Consider the following 21,217-nt stretch of genomic DNA (forward strand, 5'->3'; position numbering starts at 1 on the left):
ACACTTCTAAATAAAGAGGGTGGACGTGGTCACGAGACATTTTGTCTCTCTCTGGTTGGTTCACTTGTTTTAAACATACATTGAGGTGTTAACCGGCTGGCTTCCTTCCTCTTTATCTTATTAATATGTATGAAGAGACAAACGCCTGTGAACCCTCAAGATGAAATGAAGAAATGATTCTTACTGTTGCTTTACAAACAATGCAGGTAAAACATGGACGTATCAGCAAACTGAACACTAAATGTGATATTGTTCCAAAGGCGAGGCAGCAGAACAGCACAGGTTCAGTCAGTCATGATTTTAATCTGAGCTTTGATTAAATTAAAAAGCCTGAACCAGACATTCATACAGACTATCTTCAGCAATACAAGGATGCTCTCACCAAAACCCGCTCCACCTACTACTCCCACCTCATTCAATCCAACCCCAAAGCTCTCTTCTCCCATTGACAACACCTCCAACTCCTTCTCAACCGATAAATGCAACTCCTTCCTTTCATTTTTCCAAACAAAAATTGACAACATCTACAGCAACCTGTCCACCTCCCCTACCCCTACCCCCTCCACTCCTTCACTCACCCCTCCCCCCCTCACCTCTCAACCCCTGTCTCAGTTCTCCCCTGTGTCTCCAAGGGACCTGTCCACCATCATGGCAGAAATGAAAAGCCCCACCTGTGCCCTGGACCCCATCCCATCCCACCTGGTCAAGAACTGTCTTCCAGCCATCTCCTCCCTCATCACAAACATAATCAACTCCTCCCTCAGCTCTGGTTCAGTCCCTCAGTCACTCAAACTGGCAGCTGTCACCCCCATTCTCAAAAAACCTGGACTCAACCCTGACATTATGACAAATTTCTGGCCCATCTCCAACCTCCATTTTTTTATCAAAAACACTGGGACTCACCGTTGCCACTCAACTCAAAACCCACCTCATCTCCACCGACCTCTTTGAACCTTTTCAATCCAGCTTCTGTTCTCAACACAGCACAGAGACAGCCCTCCTTAAAGTCACTGATGACCTCCTCCTCTCTGCAGACTCCGGCCACCTCAGCATCCTCATCCTCCTGGACCTCACTGCAGCTTTCGACACCATCAAGCTCTCATGGTTCCAGTCCTACTTATCTAGTAGAACCCAATGTGTTAGTTTCAATAACTCTTTGTCAGAATGTTCTACAGTTACCGCTGGTGTGCCCCAGGGGTCTGTCCTGGGGCCTCTGCTGTTTTGCATTTACATGCTCCCTCTGGGTAGGATAATTGCCGAATATGGTATACAGTTCCATTCCTATGCTGATGACACACAGCTATACATCCCACTACAGCCTAATGACCCCTCTCAAATACAAAATCTGGAAACATGTGTAAGCCGAATCAAGATCTGGATGAGTCAAAACTTTCTCATGCTTAATACTGCTAAGACTGATTTGCTGGTGATTAAGCCTAATAACTACAAGTACTTCTCTGACAGTCTTTGTCTTAATATTGATGGTTGTTCAATCTCTGAAAGCACGCACATTAGAAACCTAGGTGTTATTTTTGATCCGACCCTGACTTTCCAGACTCACATCAAGGAAATCACCAGGACGGCTTTCTTTCACCTGCGCAACATTGCCAAAATCCGCCCTGCTCTGTCCCGGCGTAGCGCCGAGGTGGTTCTCCATGCCCTTGTGTCTTCCCGTTTAGATTACTGTAATGTCCTTTTTTCTGGCCTCCCCATCTGTACTACTAGGAGCCTTCAGCTTGTGCAAAATTCAGCCGCCAGACTTTTAACAAAAACAAGTAGGTTCTGTCACATAACTCCTGTCCTGGCATCATTACATTGGCTGCCCATTCAGGCTAGAGCCGATTTTAAAGTTCTTCTCTTAACTTATAAGGCTTTAAATGGACTTGCACCATCTTATTTAACTGAACTACTTTCTCCCTACATTCCGCCACGTCCTCTTCGTTCTCTTAGTTCAAACCTCCTTGTCATCCCACCAATCAATAAAAAGTCAGCTGGTGGCAGGGCCTTCGCCTACCGTGCTCCTTTTCTATGGAATGGCCTCCCACTAGGTATCAAAGAAGCTACATCCACTGCAATTTTTAAGTCCCGTCTTAAAACACACCTTTTTACTCAATATTTTGGTTTAAACTAATTTTTAACTGTTTTATCATTTTCCTTTGGTGTTTTAATATTGTTTTATTGTCTGTTATTATTGTACTTGATTTTATTGTAAAATGTATTGAGACCATGTACCATGGTGATTTTGCACTCTAAATAATAAATTGATTGATTGATTGATTGATCAACCACTCCATTCTTCTCTCCCTCCTTCAATCCTCCCTCAATATCACCGGCACTGCCCTCTCCTGGTTAAAATCATATCTCACAAACAGACAACACTTCGTCCACATCAACAACTGCACCTCCTCCACTGCTCCTCTGTCCCAAGGCGTCCCACAGGGTTCAGTGCTTGGTCCACTCCTCTTCATCCTATACATGCTTCCCCTTGGCAACATCATACGCCGTTATGGTCTCCATTTCCACTGCTACGCTGACGACATCCAAATCTACATCTCCACAAAATCCATCACCACTGCCACCCACTCCACACTCACCAACTGCCTCACTGAAATCAAATCCTGGATGCAAACAAACTTCCTCCAACTAAATTGCGAAAAATTGGACATGGTCATCATCGGCCGCAAATCCCTCATCAAAACCACTCACAACTTCTGCCTCACCCTAGACAACGCCACCCTCTCTCCCTCCCCACACAGTCGCAACCTCGGAGTCATCTTTGACAACAACCTCTCCTTTCAAAACACATAAATCAAATCACCAGAATTGCCTTCTTCCACCTCAAAAACATAGCCCGTCTCCGCCCATCACTCTCCTTCTCTTCTGCAGAAACCCTGATCCATGCCTTCATCACCTCCTTCAATACGTCCAGAACTCTGCTGCTCGCCTTCTCACCCACACCCGCACCCGTGACCACATCATCCCCGTCCTCCAGAAACTCCACCGGCTCCCTGTCTCACAACGGATTCAATTCAAAATACACCTCCTCACTCACAAAGCCGGCCACAACCCGTCCCGCACCGTCTGCTCCTCCGACGCAAACTTCCTCACTCCACCACACAGGACCAAGCACCGGACCTGGGGCGACACAGCCTTCTCAGTTGCTGCCCCCTCCCTCTGGAACTCCCTCCCCACACACATCAGAGACTGTACAGACCTCACTACCTTCAAAACACTCAACCAAAACTCACCTTTTTAAAACTGTTTTTAATGTATAACTTGTCTCTTTTTGTATTTTTACTGTGTTGTTTTTATCATTCTGCTTTTTAACCTGTAAAGTGTCTTTGTGTATCCTGAAAAGCGCCATATAAAATAAATGTATTATTATTATTATTAGAATGTATGTGAGCTAATGTTTAGACAATAAACTGGATGTTACCTGTAGCAACAAAAGTGAGGACCAAAACATAAGACACTCTGGAGGCAGGCAGGGTAAAGAACAAGAGGCTAGCTTTAATATCAAACCATGACGGGCAGAGTCCTGGTACTGTTGGAGGCCCTTGGAAGCCAGAGCCTAGCAGCTGGACACCAGAGCAGGAGGCAGGCAACATGGCAGCAGGGCTGGAGGCTGGAAACTGGGCACCAGAACTATGGCATGAGGCAGGTCTGCCTGGGTGTCAGAGAAGGCTGCAGAATGATGGTCTGAGGGGTCTGTTGGTGAGTCAGCAGGGATTGGAAACTCAGGGGCCGGAGGGGCCTCGACTGAACCAGGGATAAGACCTGCGTCAACAGGGGAGACTCGCAACCACAGGGCAGCAGACCCTCCATGGTACTGGACAGTGGGACCGCTAGGTCCATTGTTGGTCAGTTGGTACCGTTACACGTTGCTAAAATGGTGAGATCCAAAACTTTCTGCACACTGTCGCCCTCGGCAGCACAGAGAGGGAACTGAAATAATGTTCAAACTACAGAGTTGTTTTTGGCAGCTGGATGTTTATTTCAATCAGCCACTGCAATACTTTGAAAAAGTTACAGCTACAGAGTGTGATAGAGCTGGGCTCATGATACATTTCAATGTGTTTTAATATATAATGTACATGCTGTGAGATACTGTGCTTCCTGTTCCACATGTCTTTCTCTGCCAGGACAGGTGTGATGTGATAGGCCAATCAGTATTTCTTCAAAGCAATTTACTGCATTAGAATAAAAAGTTATATTATAAGCATTAAAAGATAAAATAGCATGTTGCATACCAAGTATAATCCTTAACATATGTAATGTACCTGCACAGGTAAACATAAAGCTGCATGCTACTCAAAACTTCTGCCACATGCTGCAGTTTCTCTGTTCAAAGGTGAGATGTTGGTGTAATCAGGATCAGACTCCAACTGATGGGGAGAGACAACAAGATGAGAGTCAAAGGCCTCATAAATAGAACATGGATACAATTAGATTTTAAATGACAACAAACTCAGACATGTTTAAAGCAGAACTGTTTCCTGAAATTGATCTTTGTTATAAAAACATCTACAGTAAATGTGCTAATTTCTCGTCACTGTGGCCCAATACCTCTCTCATCTCCATAGTCTCTATGGGTTCATTTGGTTCAGTGGTGGAGCTCAGAGTTTTCTTCTTCCTGAATCAAATTGACAAACAAACACAAATGTTCATTAAAAATTCAAAAAACATGAAAGTAAATATGCAGAGTAACAGATCAGTGATGGAACTGATTAATGTTTGTAGTTTCACCTCATCCACAGACAAAACAGAAGCAGCAGAACCGACATCACAACCACCAGAGTCAACCTGATGATGTTTATCATCGTTGTTGTTGTTGAGCTCCCTGGAAATGGAGACAGACAGTTATTAGATAGACTGTAGTGGACCTCACTAGTAGGGTTGGATTCATTGACCAGTTTCCCAGGTGTTACTGTCTGTTAATCAACCAGTTAGTGTCTCACCTGCCACAACAATCAGCTGTAAGGTGGAGTTATGACGTCCTCTGCTGTTCTGGGCTTCACAGTAATAATTCCCACCGTGTTCAGCTCTGAAGTCAGTGATGGTGAAGATCTGTCCTGATGCTTTTGGTGAGTCTTCATTCTCCTTGTACCAGGTGTAATTAGCTGCTGGGTTAGCATCACTGCTACAGGTCAGATTCACTGAACTGCCCTCCACTATCTCAGCAGAGGGACTCACTGACACAGAGGGAAGCTTTGGAGCATCTAGAGATGTATTAAGAGAATAGATTAAGTGTGTGTTACAACAATAAATTGTGTAGTATTTAAACCATAAAGTGTGAACAGCTGTGTGTAGCACTGTTTGAATCTGGGTCCCAAAACAGCATAAAACTCCTCAAGTCTCTTGGAGCTGCTCAGTGAATTACAGCAGACTGAGAATGTGGAGCACAAGAACGTAGACATGACAGTAAAATCTTCTCCTGCAAAGACTGGACACATTTAATCTGTTATTTTTAAATGAACTGTTTCACTCACATGTCACATTAATAGAGATGTATTCAGACGTCCTCCTCCCCAGCTCCTTCTCAGCTGCACAGTAATACTCTCCAGAGTCAGAGGACTGGATGGAGCTGAAGACAAGCTGTGGTTCTTTACTGAGAGGTTGAAGGTCTGGATCTCCATTCTCCTTGTACCAGGTGTAGTTAGCTGCTGGGTTAGCATCACTGCTACAGGTCAGAGTCACTGAACTGCCCTCCACTATCTCAGCAGAGGGACTCACTGACACAGAGGGAAGCTTTGGAGCATCTGGAGGAGATATGATCATGTAATAATGAAACATTAGAATATGTTTTCACAGACAATTGACTGTTATTGACAACCAATAAATATGATTTGTACTTTTACTACTTTACACATGTGTCTGTCTGCAATTTGTAGCCAGTGTGTATATGTGTTTTTTCCTGATACAGTGGATCAAACTCACAGACTGAAGGAGAGCCGTAGTTCTCATGTCCTTTCAAAGCACAAGAGATGATGTCTCCAGGATAAACCCGGCCTTTAAAAGAAGATGTCTCCACCCCTGTGACTTTCTGTCCGTTCTTGAACCAGACGTAGGAAAGACGACCAGCTGGACTGCAGCTGCTGTGACACTTCAGCTCTGCCTCAGTATCAGACTGGTGGACTGTTGTTCTGGTCACCTGCACCTGCAGAGCTGGATATGAGAACAAGAAACAATATTATTATCACTGGTTCTGACAGAAATCAGTGATAGATGTACACACACGACAACACAACAGTTACTATTCCTAGAACTAGCAGTGAACATTAGTGCCAACACAACAGTCATTATTACACAAACTCATGATGATCCATCATTTTCAACATGTTCACTGTTTCTAAATGTACTATGTTGATGTTTTACATCAGTGTGTGTTCATCAGTACCTGTGACAGTCAGAGTTGTAGCAGGTAAACTATTCCTCCATTCAAAGCTCGTTGTGATAAATTTAAAGTGATACTGAGCTGAATCACTCTCTGTCAGGTCAGTGATTCTCAGAGTGGAGCGTCCTGTCTCTGTTTCAAGGACCTGAACACGACCTGCAAACTGGGAGTCTTCACTAAGGTCCTCAGGTCGTGAAGGACTCTGCCACTGATGAGAACGTTCAGGACTGAACCAGAATTTAGATTTGATAATGTTAAAACTGCTGTAAGTGCAAGAAATGTTCACTGATGAGCCTTTGGAGGCACAGATGCTTCTGTCAGTGTAAATCACTCTGTCGCAGGTTTGACCATCGACACCTGAAAGATAAAACAAAGTTTTGATCATTTTTAAACCAGAGTTGATGAAGAGTCACAATGAGGGTCTCCATATTAAAATACATGTAGTTATAAGACTCTATCAGATGGTGTTATGTTAGTGTAGTAAACTCACACACTGGAGGAGAGGGGAAATCCTCGTGTCCTTTAACAGCACAGGAATAACTGTCTGCATAATTATAGTAGACTGAATAAGTAGAAGATGTTTGTGACTGAATTTTCTCTCCATTTCTGTACCAGATGTAGGAAGAACGATCAGGTAGACGACAACTGCTGTGACACTTCAGGTATCTCCGGCTAGATTGTGTGGATTTGCTCTCCTCCACCTGGAGATCTGGATGTGAAGAAGGAACAAGAATGTTATTTTAGACAAACTATCAACATACACACACAACACATTTATATTATTGTTGTCTAGATGTTGAACATTTGGAAATAATTAAAATATGAATGAAAATGTTACCTGTGACCCTCAAAGTGACTCCAGGTGAACCAGTATATCTCCCACCTGGTTGGTTTGTTATGAAGCTGAACTTGTACTCAGCTGAGTCGCTCTCTCTCAGGTCTGTGATTCTCAGAGTGCAGCTCTTCTCATAACAACTGTACTCAACACGACCTTGATAATCTGAGTCTGTACTCAGATCCACAGGTTGATTTCCACTCAGTTTAGTAAACCAGAATGTTTCCTTAACTTCAGTATCACAACCATCTATTCTGGATGGGTATGTGTATGTGCATCTTATTTCCACTGTTGATCCTTTTAAGGCACAGATCTCAGTAGAGCTGTAAGTCACTCCCCAGTCATCCTGACCCTGTATCACTGCAACACAGAGAACATCAGAAACTACATTCAGACTCAAGACATCATCAGGAGACAGATTTTTACTGTAGTGGAGGAGCTTCAGTCTGTGAAGCTACACTTCCCAAAATACTGTGGCTCTCTTCATACAAACCTGTGTTTGGGGTGGGCGAGCAAAGGCAGCCTTCAGACGGTTTTGTAAAGGAATTTTCACATGTTCAGTCTCATAGGTTCATAGTAGTACATTTGTCTATATACATCTCCCACTCTGCTTACAGAGGAGGTAGAGTTACCCTGAGGTCATGCTCGGGGTCACAGGCTTCTGTGTGTGCAGAGGTTCCTGTGTCTTCACTAACCTTCACTATATCTCATAGGAGAAACACACCAGCTTCACAATCCACCAAAATCCATCATCTTCCATTGATTACAACGTGACTTAAACAAGCAGTATTCAATGAAGGGTTAAATAGTCAGAGACCAGGAAGTGTCCTTCAGCACTGGTGAAGCAATACACTGTCTCACTACATGTACTGTTGAGCTATGTTCTCCCAGATGGAGCTTCATTAAATACTTCAACGTAAGGCATCACGTCTCCTGAATCTCCTTTCTCACCTGTGTTAATCAGATGAATGAAAATTCATCAACAGGTTTTTGGGCAGTCTCTGTTATCTAAACTAGAACGGTACGTAAGACTTATTCTGTATCACACGTTTCTCTTAAGGTCTGTTTTAAAAATGGGTTGATGCTGTAAATCAAGTTTCAGTGGTATTTGTGGTTCATGAAAGTCAACAGAGGTTTGGAGAAATGTACAAGTCATTAAGGTTTACATGAGAATATTTAAAGCAAAGGAACAGTGAAAGATGTGCACATGATCTCTGAGAGCACTGAGGACGGACATCACACAGAGGCTGCAGTGAAGGAGCAACAATGTATTGACACTGTGTACTTTAACACAGTACTTAGAGAGAAGTACTTATAAGAAGTGTGTGACGCATGAAAAAAGTGTCTGCTGGCTGCTCATCTTCCTGTGGTCAGGCTGCTGCAGAGTGTGAAAGAGAGCTGTAGAGAAATGCAAGCAACACCTCCACTTTACACACTCATTGTAATCACATTCTTTATACAAAAATGTGCACTTTGTTACTCTAATGATATTTAATTTCTCGTGACATGAAAGACATGATACCGTCTGGTGTTACTTCTGAACTCTGGTTCCTGTGTTAATTATGCTATCGCAGCACATCGACCAGCCTCTAACACGTACGAACGCAGGCTCAAGTTGAGTTTGCAGGAAGTTTGAACGATTGAGGAAGTTCGTCAGAGTGATTAATTTTATTTAACAGATTTTCTCTTCAGATTTCTCCTTTGTTAAAGTACAGTATGTACAGTCACTGTACATCCACACAAACACAGCTTTACTGTCTCTAACTGTGCACTGTTGCACATCAAATCTTTACTATAAAACCCACCATGCTAACAGTCTTACAGTATAAATGTAGATGTACAGTACCTTGAACAGAGAGAAGGACGACAACAAATCCACTCACTGCTGCTGTTAAACTCATAGCTTCTCCTCACGTCTGTTAAATCAGCAGGTCGATCACATACATGAGAAGTACTGAATGTCACGTCATCTCACCAAACACTTCTAAATAAAGAGGGTGGACGTGGTCACGAGACATTTTGTCTCTCTCTGGTTGGTTCACTTGTTTTAAACATACATCGAGGTGTTAACTGGCTGCTTCCTTCCTCTTTATCTTATTAATATGTATGAAGAGACAAACGCCTGTGAACCCTCAAGATGAAATGAAGAAATGATTCTTACTGTTGCTTTACAAACAATGCAGGTAAAACATGGACGTATCAGCAAACTGAACACTAAATGTGATATTGTTCCAAAGGCGAGGCAGCAGAATAGCAAAGGTTCAGTCAGCCTTGATTTTAATCTGAGCTTTGATTAAATTAAAAAGCCTAAACCAGACATTCATCAGAGTGTGTGTGAGGTATAGTTAAGACAATAAGCTGGATGTTACGTGTAGCAACAATAGTGAGGACCCAAACGTAAGACACTCTGGAGGCAGGCAGGGTAAAGAACAAGAGGCTAGCTTTAATATCAAACCATGACGGGCTGGAGGCCACGAGACCAGCGGCAGAGTTGGAAGCCCTCGGGAAGCTGGAGACCAGGACCAGAGTCTTGGTACCGTTGAAGGCCCTTGGACGCCAGAGCCTAGCAGCTGGACACCACAGAAGGAGGCAGGCAACATGGCAGCAGGACTCAAGACTGGAAACTGGGTACCAGGACTATGGCATGAGGCAGGTGTCGCTGGGTGTCTCAAAAGGCTGCAGAATGATGGTCTGAGGGGTCTGTTGGTGAGTCAGCAGGGATTGGAAACTCAGGGGCCGGAGAGGCGTCGACTGACCCAGGAACAAGACCTGCGTCAACAGGGGAGACTCGCAACCACAAGGCAGCAGACCCTCCATGGGGCCGGACAGTGTGACCTCCACGGTGCTAGGAAGCAAGGCTAGCAGGGGGTGGCTAGCTGAGACAGGAGCTGGAGCAGGCGGGAGGTTAGCAGGCTGTTAGTGAAGTCAGTAATTGCAAATTGTGGGTCCAACAGCCTTGGTCTTCAGCAGAGTGTCTTTTTCGATTAAGTTGTAGGAAAACAGCCTACGCTTAAAGTCCGCAGAACCTGTGATTGAGTTCAGTCTAAAAAAATAAGCAGTACCTCTTCAGCTCCTCCACCAGAGATTCTGTGTCCGCTGGGTCCATTGTTGGTCAGTTGGTAGTGTTACGAGTCGCAAAAATGGTGAAGACCCAAACACAAGACACTCAGGAGGCAGGCAGGGAAAGAACAACAGGCGAGCTTTAGTAACAAAGTTGAAGTCTGAAATCTGCAGCAATACAAGGATGCTCTCACCAAAACCTGCTCCACCTACTACTCCCACCTCATTCAATCTGGCTCCACCAACCCCAAAGCTCTCTTCTCCCATTGACAACACCTCCAACTCCTTCACAACCGAAACCAAACAAAAATCGACAACATCTACAGCAACCTGTCCACCTCCCCTACCCCTACCCCCTCCACTCCTTCACTCACCCCTCCCCCCCTCACCTCTCAACCCCTGTCTCAGTTCTCCCCTGTGTCTCCAAGGGACCTGTCCACCATCATGGCAGAAATGAAAAGCCCCACCTGTGCCCTGGACCCCATCCCATCCCACCTGGTCAAGAACTGTCTTCCAGCCATCTCCTCCCTCATCACAAAAATAATCAACTCCTCCCTCAGCTCTGGTTCAGTCCCTCAGTCACTCAAACTGGCAGCTGTCACCCCCATTCTCAAAAAACCTGGACTCAACCCTGACATTATGACAAATTTCTGGCCCATCTCCAACCTCCATTTTTTTTATCAAAAACACTGGGACTCACCGTTGCCACTCAACTCAAAACCCACCTCATCTCCACCGACCTCTTTGAACCTTTTCAATCCGGCTTCTGTTCTCAACACAGCACAGAGACAGCCCTCCTTAAAGTCACTGATGACCTCCTCCTCTCTGCAGACTCCGGCCACCTCAGCATCCTCATCCTCCTGGACCTCACTGCAGCTTTCGACACCATCAAGCTCTCATGGTTCCAGTCCTACTTATCTAGTAGAACCCAATGTGTTAGTTTCAATAACTCTTTGTCAGAATGTTCTACAGTTACCGCTGGTGTGCCCCAGGGGTCTGTCCTGGGGCCTCTGCTGTTTTGCATTTACATGCTCCCTCTGGGTAGGATAATTGCCGAATATGGTATACAGTTCCATTTCTATGCTGATGACACACAGCTATACATCCCACTACAGCCTAATGACCCCTCTCAAATACAAAATCTGGAAACATGTGTAAGCCGAATCAAGATCTGGATGAGTCAAAACTTTCTCATGCTTAATACTGCTAAGACTGATTTGCTGGTGATTAAGCCTAATAACTACAAGTACTTCTCTGACAGTCTTTGTCTTAATATTGATGGTTGTTCAATCTCTGAAAGCACGCACATTAGAAACCTAGGTGTTATTTTTTATCTGACCCTGACTTTCCAGACTCACATCAAGGAAATCACCAGGACGGCTTTCTTTCACCTGCGCAACATTGCCAAAATCCGCCCTGCTCTGTCCCGGCGTAGCGCCGAGGTGGTTCTCCATGCCCTTGTGTCTTCCCGTTTAGATTACTGTAATGTCCTTTTTTCTGGCCTCCCCATCTGTACTACTAGGAGCCTTCAGCTTGTGCAAAATTCAGCCGCCAGACTTTTAACAAAAACAAGTAGGTTCTGTCACATAACTCCTGTCCTGGCATCATTACATTGGCTGCCCATTCAGGCTAGAGCCGATTTTAAAGTTCTTCTCTTAACTTATAAGGCTTTAAATGGACTTGCACCATCTTATTTAACTGAACTACTTTCTCCCTACATTCCACCACGTCCTCTTCGTTCTCTTAGTTCAAACCTCCTTGTCATCCCACCAATCAATAAAAAGTCAGCTGGTGGCAGGGCCTTCGCCTACCGTGCTCCTTTTCTATGGAATGGCCTCCCACTAGGTATCAAAGAAGCTACATCCACTGCAATTTTTAACCCTCTAGGCGCCAAAGTCGCATTATTGCGACAGGCAACATTGCTCATTAAAACAGCCTGTATCTTTAAATCTACTGCCTTGTGCTGTTACTGCTTGCTACCACTAGATAGCCAATAGATTCAGCTTCAATCCTGACGTCATTTGGGGGTGTGTTTCTATGCAAAATACCTGAGAAAAAAAAGTTTGAAACCCGACACCGGCTGTCGGAGCGGCAGCGGCTAAGCGGGCAGAGTGGGAGAGGAGAGAGCCGCGGAGCGGTGGCGGAAGTGTGCTGGACAGATCGAGAGACAGATAGCGATTTTTGTAATAAAAAACAAAATGCCCAAAAGACTTTACAGTGCGGATGAGGTGCTTGCACAGATCTTTGCTGATCGCGATTCAGAAGGGGACGATTTGCCCTCTGATGACGATCGCTCGTCAGAGACGAGTGACGGACGATGCTGCAGCTGCGCACACTGTCACACAAGCAACACACGCTGATCACGGAGAGAGTTTTCTTTTCTTTTTACAAGTTAGATTAGGACATTTACTCCTATCAGATTCCTGTTCACTTACTCTGAGGATGAGAGGATGAAAAAAAAAAATCTACTGTGTAAATATGTTCAGAATTCCGTTTTACTGAATTTTACCTGGTGACATACAAATTAGATTAGTAAATTTACTCCAATCAGACTCCTGTTCCTTTATTTTGAGGATGAGATGACAATATAAATATTTTTTTTCTGTGTAAATATGTTCAAAAATCAGTTTTACTGAAAGTTACTTTCAGTCACCTGGTGACGTCACAATATGCAAATTAGATGATTAAATTTACTCCCATCACAAACTTTAGGTCATTATGAATATTTTTCTCATTTACACTATGAATTTATCTCTCATCACTTCCAAGCTACAGCCTTTTGAAATCTTACAATCCAAACGGAATATTTTCCTAAATAAACTCTGGCGCCTAGAGGGTTAAGTCCCGTCTTAAAACACACCTTTTTACTCAATATTTTGGTTTAAACTAATTTTTAACTGTTTTATCATTTTCCTTTGGTGTTTTAATATTGTTTTATTGTCTGTTATTATTGTACTTGATTTTATTGTAAAGTGTATTGAGACCATGTACCATGGTGACTTTGCACTCTAAATAATAAATTGATTGATTGATTGATTGATCAACCACTCCATTCTTCTCTCCCTCCTTCAATCCTCCCTCAACATCACCGGCACTGCCCTCTCCTGGTTAAAATCATATCTCACAAACAGACAACACTTCGTCCACATCAACAACTGCACCTCCTCCACTGCTCCTCTGTCCCAAGGCGTCCCACAGGGTTCAGTGCTTGGTCCACTCCTCTTCATCCTATACATGCTTCCCCTTGGCAACATTATACGCCGTCATGGTCTCCATTTCCACTGCTACGCTGACGACATCCAAATCTACATCTCCACAAAATCCATCACCACTGCCACCCACTCCACACTCACCAACTGCCTCACTGAAATCAAATCCTGGATGCAAACAAACTTCCTCCAACTAAACTGCGACAAATTGGACATGGTCATCATCAGCCGCAAATCCCTCATCAAAACCACTCACAACTTCTGCCTCACCCTAGACAACTCCACCCTCTCTCCCTCCCCACACAGTCGCAACCTCGGAGTCATCTTTGACAACAACCTCTCCTTTCAAAAACACATAAGTCAAATCACCAGAATTGCCTTCTTCCACCTCAAAAACATAGCCCGTCTCCGCCCATCACTCTCCTTCTCTGCTGCAGAAACCCTGATCCATGCCTTCATCACCTCCAGAATTGACTACTGCAACAGCATCCTCTATGGCACACCATCCAAATTCCTAAATAAACTCCAATACGTCCAGAACTCTGCTGCTCGCCTTCTCACCCACACCCGTGACCACATCACCCCCGTCCTCCAGAAACTCCACTGGCTCCCTGTCTCACAACGGATTCAATTCAAAATACACCTCCTCACTCACAAAGCCCGCCACAACCCGTCCCTCACCGTCTGCTCCTCCAACGCAAACTTCCTCACTCCACCACACAGGACCAAGCACCGAACCTGGGGCGACACAGCCTTCTCAGTTGCTGCCCCCTCCCTCTGGAACTCCCTCTCCACACACATCAGAGACTGTACAGACCTACAATAAAAATGCTTAAAGGAACTTGGGGCAGGATCTGTGAAATTATAAACATGCATTTTAAGATCTATCCATCCATCCATTTTCTACCGCTTATCCGGGGCCGGGTTGCGGGGGCAGCTACCTGAGCAGGGACACCCAGACTTCCCTCTCCCCGGACACTTCCTCCAGCTCCTCCGGGAGGATCCCAAGGCATTCCCAGGACAGCCGGGCGACATAGTCACTCCAGAATGTCCTGGGTCTTCCTCGGGGTCTCTTCCTCCCGGTGGGGCATGCCTGGAACACCTCCCGAGGGAGGTGTCCAGGGGGCATCCGATACAGATGCCCGAGCCACCTCAGCTGACTCCTCTCGATGTGGAGGAGCAGCGGCTCTACTCCGAGCTCCTCCCGTGTGACAGAGCTCCTCACCCTATCTCTAAGGGAGCGCCCTGCCACCCTGCGAAGGAAACTCATTTCGGCCGCTTGTATCCGGGATCTTTCGGTCACGACCCAAAGTTCATGATAGGTGAGGGTAGGAACGTAGACTGACCGGTAAATCGAGAGCTTCGCCTTTCGGCTCAGCTCTCTCTTCACCACGACAGACCGATACAACGACCGCATTACTGTGGCCGCCGCACCAATCCGCCTGTCAATCTCGTGCTCCATCCTTCCCTCACTCGTGAACAAGACCCCGAGAAACAGGTCTGACTTACTGCCGGCAATGCGAACCAAGCTCCTGCTCCGGTCGTACAGGGACTGTACAGCCCTTAGCAGAGGGCCCCCGACCCCGTACTACCGAAGCACCTCCCACAGAATGCCATGAGGGACACGGTCGAATGCCTTCTCCAAGTCCACAAAACACATGTGGACTGGTTGGGCAAACTCCCATGAACCCTCCAGCACCCTGCGGAGGTAATAGAGCTGGTCCAGTGTTCCACGGCCAGGACGAAAACCGCATTGTTCCTCCTGAATCCGAGGTTTGACTATCGGCCGAATTCTCCTCTCCAGTACCCTGGAATAGACTTTACCAGGGAGGCTGAGGAGTGTGATCCCCCGATAGTTGGAACACACCCTCCGGTCCCCCTTTTTGAATAGAGGGACCACCACCCCGGAATGCCAGTCCAGAGGCACTGTCCCCGACTGCCACGCGATGTTGCAGAGACGTGTCAGCCAAGACAGCCCCACAACATCCAGAGACTTGAGATACTCAGGGTGGATCTCATCCACCCCCGGTGCTTTGCCACCGGGCAGCTTCCGGACTACCTCGGTGACTTCGGCTTGGGTGATGAATGGATCAACCTCCGAGTCCCCAGCCTCTGCTTCCTCTATGGAAGACGTGTCAGTGGGATTGAGGAGATCCTCAAAGTACTCCTTCCACCGCCCGACGATATCCCCGGTCGAGGTCAACAGCTCCCCGCCTCCACCGTAAACAGTGTTGGTCGGGTGCTGCTTCCCCTTCCTAAGGTGCCGGATGGTTCGCCAGAATTTCCTCGAGGCCGACCGATAGTCCTTCTCCATGGCCTCCCCGAACTTTTCCCAGGCCCGAGTCTTTGCTTCCGCGACCGCCCGTGCTGCAGCACGCTTGGCCTGCCGGTACCCGTCAGCTGCCTCAGGAGTCCCCCGAGCCAACCAGGCTCGATAGGACTCCTTCTTCAGCGTGACAGCATCCCTCACTGTCGGTGTCCACCACCGAGTTCGGGGATTGCCGCCACGACAGGCACCGGAGACCTTACGGCCACAGCTCCTAACAGCCGCGTCAACAATGGAAGCGGAGAACAAGGCCCATTCGGACTCAATGTCCCCAGCCTCCCTCGGGATCTGGTCAAAGCTCTCCCGGAGGTGGGAGTTGAAGACCTCCCCGACAGAGGGTTCCACCAGACGTTCCCAGCAGACCCCTCACAATACGTTTGGGTCTGCCAAGTCTGTCCAGCTTCCTCCCCTGGCAGCGAAACCAACTCACCACCAGGTGGTGATCAGTTGACAGCTCAGCCCCTCTCTTCACCCGAGTGTCCAAGACATACGGCCGGAGGTCAGATGACACGACCACAAAGTCGATCATTGTCCTCCGGCCTAGGGTGTCCTGGTGCCACGTGCACTGATGAACACCCTTATCCTTGAACATGGTGTTCGTTATGGACAAACTGTGGCTAGCACAGAAGTCCAACAACGGAACACCACTCGGGTTCAGATCAGGGAGGCCGTTCCTCCCAATCACACCCCTCCAGGTAACGCTGTCGCTGCCCACGTGATGTTGAAGTCCCCCAGTAGAACGATGGAGTCCCCAGTTGGAGCACTCTCCAGTACCCCTCCCAGGTACTCCAAGAAGGCCGGGTACTCTGCACTGCCGTTTGGCCCGTAGGTCGAAACAACAGTGAGAGACCTATCCCCGACCCGAAGGCGCAGGGAACCCTCTCGTTCACCGGGGAAAACTCCAACACATGGCAGCTGAGCTGGGAAGCTATGAGCAGGCCCACACCAGCTCGCCGCCTCTCACCACGGGCAACTCCAGAGTAGAAGAGAGTCCAGCCTCTCTCAAGGAGTTGGGTTCCAGATCCCAGACTGTGCGTGGAGGCGAGCCCAACTATCTCTAGTTGGTAGCGCTCAACCTCCCGCACCAGTTCAGGCTCTTTCCCCCTCAGCGAGGTGACATTCCATGTCCCCATGGCTAGAGTCACCGTCTGGGGATTGGGTCGCTGGGGCACCCGCCCAGGACAGCCACCCAAATCGCACCGCACCAGCCCCTTCTGAACCCTCCTGCGGGTGGTGAGCCTACTGGAGGGCGGGCCCACGTCGCTCCTTCGGGCTGTGCCCGGCTGGGTCCCGTGGGCAAAGACCCGGCCTCCAGGTGCTCGCCTGCGAGCCCCAACCCCGGGCCTGGCTCCAGGGTGGGGCCCCGGTGATGCCATTCCGGGCGCCGTACACTTCCTTGTTGTTTTTTCTATCATAGGGGGCTTTGGAACCGCTCTTAGTCTGACCTGTCACCTAGGACCTGTTTGCCTTGGGAGACCCTACCAGGGGCATTAAGCCCCGGACAACATAGCTCCTAGGATCATTCAGGTGCTCAAACCCCTCCACCACGGTAAGGTGTCGGTTCAAGGAGGATTTTAAGATTTTTAATGCTAATGGGTGATGAAGCGTTTAAAGCCAAAAAGAATGAGCCCACCCACGTATCTCTCCATTGCCTTGAACAGGCTGTGTGCTGCATAATGTACTGCAATTCGGGCGCAAATTTCCCGCGCAGTCCTGCGGACGTGACGTCAGATGACACTGAATGCGCGTCCTCGACCGGCTTTCGACTTGGATACAGGAAGTAAACAAACGCCATGGACCCAAACTCGTGTTTGGGTAGTAATGGATTCTGCTACAGCCAGCAAACGACCCACCATCACACAAAGTCCACTAAAAAGTCATACTAAGAAGAAAACAAAGGTTTTATCAACGGCATGTCGTGAGTCGAAACAAAATTACGAGCAAAGCGGGCTGGCACCCGAATACACATCGGATACGCGTTGGACTCATGGAGGCAGCTTCAACTTGAATTGGGACTGAAAACAGATGCTGACATGGCTCATTTCCTAGTAACCAGGTAAGAAAACATCACAGGTCATGTTTAGAGCTTGATTTGGAAATCATATGAGATCACCGAGGACTGGAGTGACCTAATGTGCAAAGTAGCATTAGCTGCAAACAACTTAGTCCACCGCTGTGTAACACTGAATAGTTACAGACTGCGCATTTTCCGCGGTCCTTTAGTCTGAAACCGAATAGTTAGAAATATGTCCCTTTATATATGGGACCGAAAGCCCAACCTGTTATCCGGGAGGTGACGCTAGCAGCTGGCTGTAGCCACAGGCTAACGGTTTGTTTGTGTCTGTGTAGCAACATTAGCCGCTAACACACAGCAATCCCGTATCAGAGACGATATTTCTGTCCCCCGATATGCCGTCCTTGCTTTCGGCCGTGCCTTTCAGACTGCATCAACCGTAACTGTAAATCGCTGCGCTTGTGTGTCGCTACACACAACAAGCAGCTTCCCGGCTGCTTCATGTGTAGCGGATAAGACCAACGCAAAGGGGGGAAGCCTCCTGCGTCAGGTATCGACGCGAGGGGCACTTGACCAAGCGTCAAGCGTCTGACGAATAGGGATGAGATGGCATCAGCTGCACTGTTGTGAAGAGCTCATGCGCACTCCCACGCCGGCTTGGCTGATGGCTGCAGTTACCCTAACGGCCGCAACAGCCAGCGAGTCACTATTGAGTCTTATTTCTTGATCCTGCTCCAAGTCCCTTTAAGTAGCTATAAAATTAAATACTGAGGTAAATAAAATAAAACACTGAGGTAGATACAATAAAAATACTGAGGTAAATAAAATAAAAATACTGAGGTAGATACAATAAAACACTGAGGTAAATAAAATAAAAATACTGAGGTAGATACAATAAAACACTGAGTACATGTACAGATTGGTAAACCCCAGTTAATCTAAAATGATCTTTTTCAAAGTCAATTCATGTCCCAAAATGATTGAGTGCTTTTCATATCAGACACAACAACAAAATGATGTGATAAAGCTTGTGTTTAATCAGACCTGAATACATATCCAAAGTCAAAAGGCTGAAAATGTGAAAGAAAAAACTAAAAAAATGTTTTGGTCATTCGGCCAACATACAGTCAGAGACATACGTTTTTTCTTTGAGTCTTACTTGCTATTTTCCATGCAGGATGATGAAAATGTGACAAATGTAAAAAGAGTTTTCAAAGTAGATAAATACATACAGCAGTATAGACAGTTAATAATAACAAGCTGAGATTTCAATGCAGTAAAAAGACAAATTCAGAAAATGAGCATGTGAATATATATAAAGGATATTTGACTTGTGATATAAACAGTTGTGATCATTAAAAATAGTGAAAAAAAGCAATCTGCTGTAACTACAGTCAGATGGAGTTTTATTATATACACTAAAGCAAAACTAACACAGTCTGACACAACAGTCCTGTAATAAATTCTGCCTTCATGAAAGTTATAATGTTTCATTTATGTTTAAACAGTTGCAGGAAGGTGTTGTGGTCATTGTGTGGAACTGCATGTGTTACACTGAGAGGTGTTTCTAATGTTCAGTCTACCCTCATTAATATAAATGAGGTATAAATGAAATAATGTTGCCCCAACGCTGCGTTCTTAGTCAAACCATCAGTGAAGAAAAGATCCATCAATACAACCCACAGATCCATGCTGTCGTCACACTCGGTGGCTTTTGATAACTCTGCTGTACAGTGCAGATGAATCCTCCATAGCTGCTTGATGGTTTGTTCTGTGAAGGAATTAAACGGAAATTAAAATAGTTTGTTGAAAAAATGGTAAAATAATTAACAAGAAACCTCAAAAATCATGAAATTCAGTTTAGAATACAACAGACACATGCAACAGCCTTCAAACTTAATGTGTATTTCATTAAAACTCAAACAGCAGCAAAGATTCTCCTGTGTGAGGAGCTGCTCACCCTGAGGCACTGATGAAGTTTGGACTCGCGTATACAACACTCTCCTCCTCGTTCCTGTGGGGCCGAGCTGGGCTGAAGTTTGAGTAGAGAGCGTCTGCCTGGGTCCTTGTGAATCGTACGCTGCCGTAGTGAAGCTCTTCTCTCTGCTGGCCACAGAGACAAGAGGACTTTTACATTTTCCATGTATTCAAACTCTTGACAAAGAAACCCTAACCCAATATAATGGAACTAGATGCTCGGGTTGTGTGCCCAAAAACTAAATTTAAAAACTCTGCAGCAATCTTTCTTTCCAGAAATCATGAGCTGGTTACTCAAGATAATGAAACTGTTCACAACAAGGTCGAGGCGAAGTGCCGTCTAGTTCCATTATATTGGAGAGAAGGCCGACATCTCTACAGCTGATAACTCCAAAACTCAACTACTCACAGCAAAACAATCTGGATAAATAAAACTACAGGGGTGAACTGGCCCTTTAAGGTAGTAAATAAAACATTTACTGCGCTGTTGCATCAAATCAACATTCAATTAACTAAAAAGTGGAGAGTTTTCAGCCTAATTTGCTGAGACATAGACGTGTGTGATCCTGAAGCTTGTTTTTGTTATTGCACTACCTACTGCTCACCAGCAGAGGTCACAATATTCATTCAAAACACATTATTTACAACCATATACATGGAGTCCCGTATGGTCTTTAAAGGAGCCCGACGTAGTTTTGGGGAGGGAATTTTAATCAGAAGAGAAAGATCTTCATTGACTGATTATTTTTCTGTCCAAACAAACTAAATAAACAAACTCTCTCTGTGTTCATGACTGAATAAACTGAATAAACAAACTGACCTTAAAGGAAAACACAGTTTATACTGTTTTACTTTGTTTATATGTGGCGGACCCTGACACCTTTCTAGCTTCAAACAGTGTTCTAGGACCTTATTTTCTTCTGAGAACAGCTTGATTATTCACTTATGGAAATAATAAATATTTCTGAGTTTGTATTATCACCTCATTAATGTTGTAAATATTAAAATTATTTCATTTATTGTGGGTATTTAAAGGACAAGTTCACAAGTTTTAAAGTCAGTATAACATTCTGCCCTTCCACTGCAGCTAATCCTTCACATTATCTTAATTCTGGTCATGAGTTGAGGTTCACATACAAAAGTATGAGAGGGTGATAGAAGAAGAAGGAAGTGATTCATGTGGGTGAGGAAAGTAGGCAAAGAAGGACAAGGTAGCATGTTTCTGTTTATACCTGCGCTCTGTTGTCTGGTCTCTCCTCAGCCTCAGACGGGTGTTGTGAAGACCTCACTCTTCTGACGAGAGGATAAAATGTCCGAACAAAGAAACAAATGAATAATTTAACTCATCACAGACTTTACAGGATAGGTTCATATTCATACATTCATATAATGCCCAAATGCA

The 21,217-nt window shown here is 45.8% G+C and overlaps 2 protein-coding genes across 2 annotated transcripts; both read left to right on the forward strand.

The window, feature by feature from the left end:
* Nucleotides 1–372: 372 nt before the first annotated feature.
* On the forward strand, nt 373–2,131 carry LOC141002775 (uncharacterized). Its single transcript, XM_073474171.1, has 2 exons — nt 373–769; nt 1,080–2,131. The coding sequence occupies exons 1-2, from the start codon at nt 373–375 to the stop codon at nt 2,129–2,131; spliced, it is 1,449 nt and encodes a 482-aa protein (XP_073330272.1).
* A 7,913-nt stretch (nt 2,132–10,044) lies between these two features.
* On the forward strand, nt 10,045–17,194 carry LOC141003096 (uncharacterized). Its single transcript, XM_073474399.1, has 4 exons — nt 10,045–10,133; nt 10,718–10,867; nt 11,137–12,184; nt 16,964–17,194. The coding sequence occupies exons 1-4, from the start codon at nt 10,045–10,047 to the stop codon at nt 17,192–17,194; spliced, it is 1,518 nt and encodes a 505-aa protein (XP_073330500.1).
* The last annotated feature ends 4,023 nt before the right edge of the window (nt 17,195–21,217 follow it).

This window comes from Pagrus major, chromosome 1 (genome assembly GCF_040436345.1).
Source record: "Pagrus major chromosome 1, Pma_NU_1.0".
Classification (NCBI taxonomy): Eukaryota; Metazoa; Chordata; class Actinopteri; order Spariformes; family Sparidae; genus Pagrus; species Pagrus major.